The sequence below is a fragment of the Nannospalax galili genome, unplaced genomic scaffold (genome assembly GCF_000622305.1).
Source record: "Nannospalax galili isolate Female #2095 unplaced genomic scaffold, S.galili_v1.0 scaffold593, whole genome shotgun sequence".
NCBI classification, from domain to species: Eukaryota; Metazoa; Chordata; class Mammalia; order Rodentia; family Spalacidae; genus Nannospalax; species Nannospalax galili.
In genome coordinates, this window is record NW_008332686.1 from 1177105 (window position 1) to 1180310 (window position 3206).

General features: G+C 32.5%; 1 protein-coding gene across 1 annotated transcript; it reads right to left on the bottom strand.

The window, feature by feature from the left end:
- Nucleotides 1-538: 538 nt before the first annotated feature.
- On the bottom strand, nt 539-1505 carry LOC103729651 (olfactory receptor 5D18-like). The gene is given in 2 exon segments (XM_008827718.1): nt 539-1330; nt 1332-1505. Coding segments are annotated over 2 exon segments (966 nt in total).
- Between the last annotated feature and the right edge of the window lie 1701 nt (nt 1506-3206).

The following is a 3206-nucleotide window of genomic DNA, read 5'->3' on the forward strand; positions in this document are numbered from 1 at the left end:
AGTCTTTTCTGTGTTTATTGTCAAGTTATAATGAAGAAGATAAATATTTGAATAGTCACATTTTGTATTTGTTATTTATTTTCTCACAAGATTGCTGGGCACTTTCTGTTTTCATTTGTGTACACGAAACAGCTACTTAGCTCACATACTTCAAAGCTACACTGTCTATCATCAAAGGCAAAAATTCTCTCTTTTCTAAATGGACACTTCTACTTCTACAATAGAAATATGATTCTTGTCTCAGAAATCATATAAAATATATATGAAAGGTATGTAATTAATATCAGAAATCATACATGTCATTAATATTTTCTTTTAATCTCCACAATTATTAACTATACTATATTGTTCTAATTTTAAGGGTAAAGTTAAAAAGAACAGGGATGCTGCTGGATTGTTTTCTAGAAAAATAAAATATAGCATCTAGTTCTATTTTGCAACTCAAATTCATTTCTTTTCAAATGTAGACATTATCTCTATTAAGAGTAATGATACATTTAAATTAACAAAAATTCTGAGCATTATTTATATTTCAGAGTCAAATTCCCAAGTAAGTTGAATTGGAAAAAGATAAAAATTTAGTGCTCATTATCTTTCTGACTGTGTCTTTGACATCCTTATTTCTCAGGCTGTAGATCAGGGGGTTCAGCATGGGAATCACCACTGTATAAAACACAGAGGCCACTTTGAACATGAGCTTGGGATTCTTGGAGTTGGGTACACAATATAGGAACAGGATAATGCCATAGAAGATGGTGATGGTGGTCATGTGGGAAGCACAGGTAGAGAAGGCCTTGCGACGTCCGCTGGCTGAACGCATCTTGTGGATGGTTAAAATGATGAACACATAAGAAAAGAGAATGAAGAGAAGTGTGCTAAGTCCACTAAACGTGGTCAAAGTGAAGAGAAGTATCTGACTGACATGAGTATCAGAGCAAGAGAGGGAGAGTAGTGAGGAGAACTCACAGAAGAAATGATCGATTGTGTTGAGACCAACAAAAGATAATTTCAGGGCAGAGCACGTCATCGTCAAAGAGCACGTGAAGCCCCAGACATAGGATCCCACCACCAAAGTGACACAGACCTTCTGGGACATGGCACTTGTGTAGAGCAGGGGATTGCAGATGGCCACAAACCTGTCATAAGCCATCACCGCTAATAAAAAGGCTTCGGTTACAACGAAGATAGCAAAGAAAAAGTATTGAACTATGCATTCTGAAAATGAAAGGGTTCTGTCTTTTGCAACTAGGTTCACAATCATCTTTGGCGCAATGATGGAGGAGTAGCAGAAATCCACAAAGGAGAGGTGGCTGAGAAAGAAGTACATGGGGGGTGTGCAGTTTCGGGTTAATTCTGATTATGAGAATCATGCCGATATTCCCCACTAAGGTGATGCTGTAAATGGTGAAAAATATCAAGAAGAGGGGGATTTGCAGTTCTGGGTATTCCGAAAAGCCCAAGAGGATGAATGTAGCCTTGGTGTTATTTCTATCTGAAAGTAACATTCTTTCTGAAAATAGCAAAAAAAAAAAAAAAACAGGTGAGTACCATATAGTCTTGAATCATTGTCCACCCTGAGCCTACAGGACATAGCATAACTCTAAAATCTATGCGTTTTGTCATAGACAGTCTACAGGTAAATGTTTTGAATATTAAAACAATTTTGAAATTTCATGAGAAAAATTAAGATACACTTGAAATATTTGACTCCTTTTTCAGAATATACAAACACAGGAAGTTGAATTTTTACTATTTTTTGTTTTAATATTCTCAGGAAATTCTTCACATAATACATTCAGATTTCTTTTTATTATATTAATTGTTAAAATAATATTTGTAGCTCTGATTAATAATGCCTTGATATGCCTAAAGTAATTTTTAGTCATATATTAACTAAATAAACATATATGTGGAAAAATAATGCTATTTCGTGATAGTTCAATTATTTAGTGTTTTTAACTGTTACACTCAATAAATTTTATTACAAAATGAATTTTATTTCTTTAGAAGTTATTTTATCAATTCACTATTTTCTGTGACTAGTCTTTGCCTATCATCCAAGATTAAAAAAATTAGAATAGATTGTAAGGATAAGATGTTTTAGTGTCTTATTCTAGAAGGTACAGGATAGAAACCAGAAAAATCTACGCCTTCCAATGATATTCACACAGATAAAACTATGTCTGTGTGAAGAGTCATTATTATATTCCCTTCACAAACACTGTAGTCTCATTTCATCCCTCTGTGTAGATATTGTCAGGTTAATTTGATTATTAACTATCACAGACATAACTCCCGTGCTGTGTGAGGATGCAACACCTGATATTGATATTTCACACTTTTTTTCACTTCAAGGAATAATAATACATATGAATAAAACATGGCTCCAAAACCTATTTATATTACTTTATAGCAACATAGTTTTAAAGGAATAAGTTACCTTCATGTCAAATTGTTTACCTGAATGAAATCTGTGTCTGGCTTGTGAATCTTATAAATTAAAACATTAGCTTAAAGCTTAGTATCTCACTTATATATATGCAGTTGAAGATGTGTATGTACACCCTGGAGATATTACATTGCACCATTCTCTTGAGGTCATAAAATATGCTATTAAAATTAATCACTCTTATCTGAAGAAACCTTGTAAAAATCATACATTTTAACTAACACCTAGGAATTGTGCATTTTATGGGATAATTTTGACATTCCATTACATTTATAGAAAAATTTTCATGATATTTTTGTTATTTCTTTATACTGAGAACAATTTAAAATCATTGGCACTGGTTTTTATGCTTCTTTGAATAATTATGTCATTTAATAATTATTATTAAGTTACCTTAGTCTGCAAAAACATTACGATGTATTTATTCTATATGATTATGCTACTGTTCCACTATCTTGTCTCCATGCCTGTATTCCCATACTCTTTCCATGTTTTTGTAGCCTCTGTTCTCTAATACTTTGAGACCAACACTTTAGCTTTTACATGTAGGTAAAATTTAGCTACACATTTCCTCTTAATATTTAATTATTATAGTTAACAAATTGCCTTTCAATTTGATCACTTTGCTTGTGAGTGACAGAATTTCATTCATGCTTGTTGGCCAATAATTTTCAATGATTTTTAAACCTAATTTTCTTTATTCACTCATCTCTAAATGGACAATTTGGAAACCAAGTCGTGGCTGTTGTGAATACTG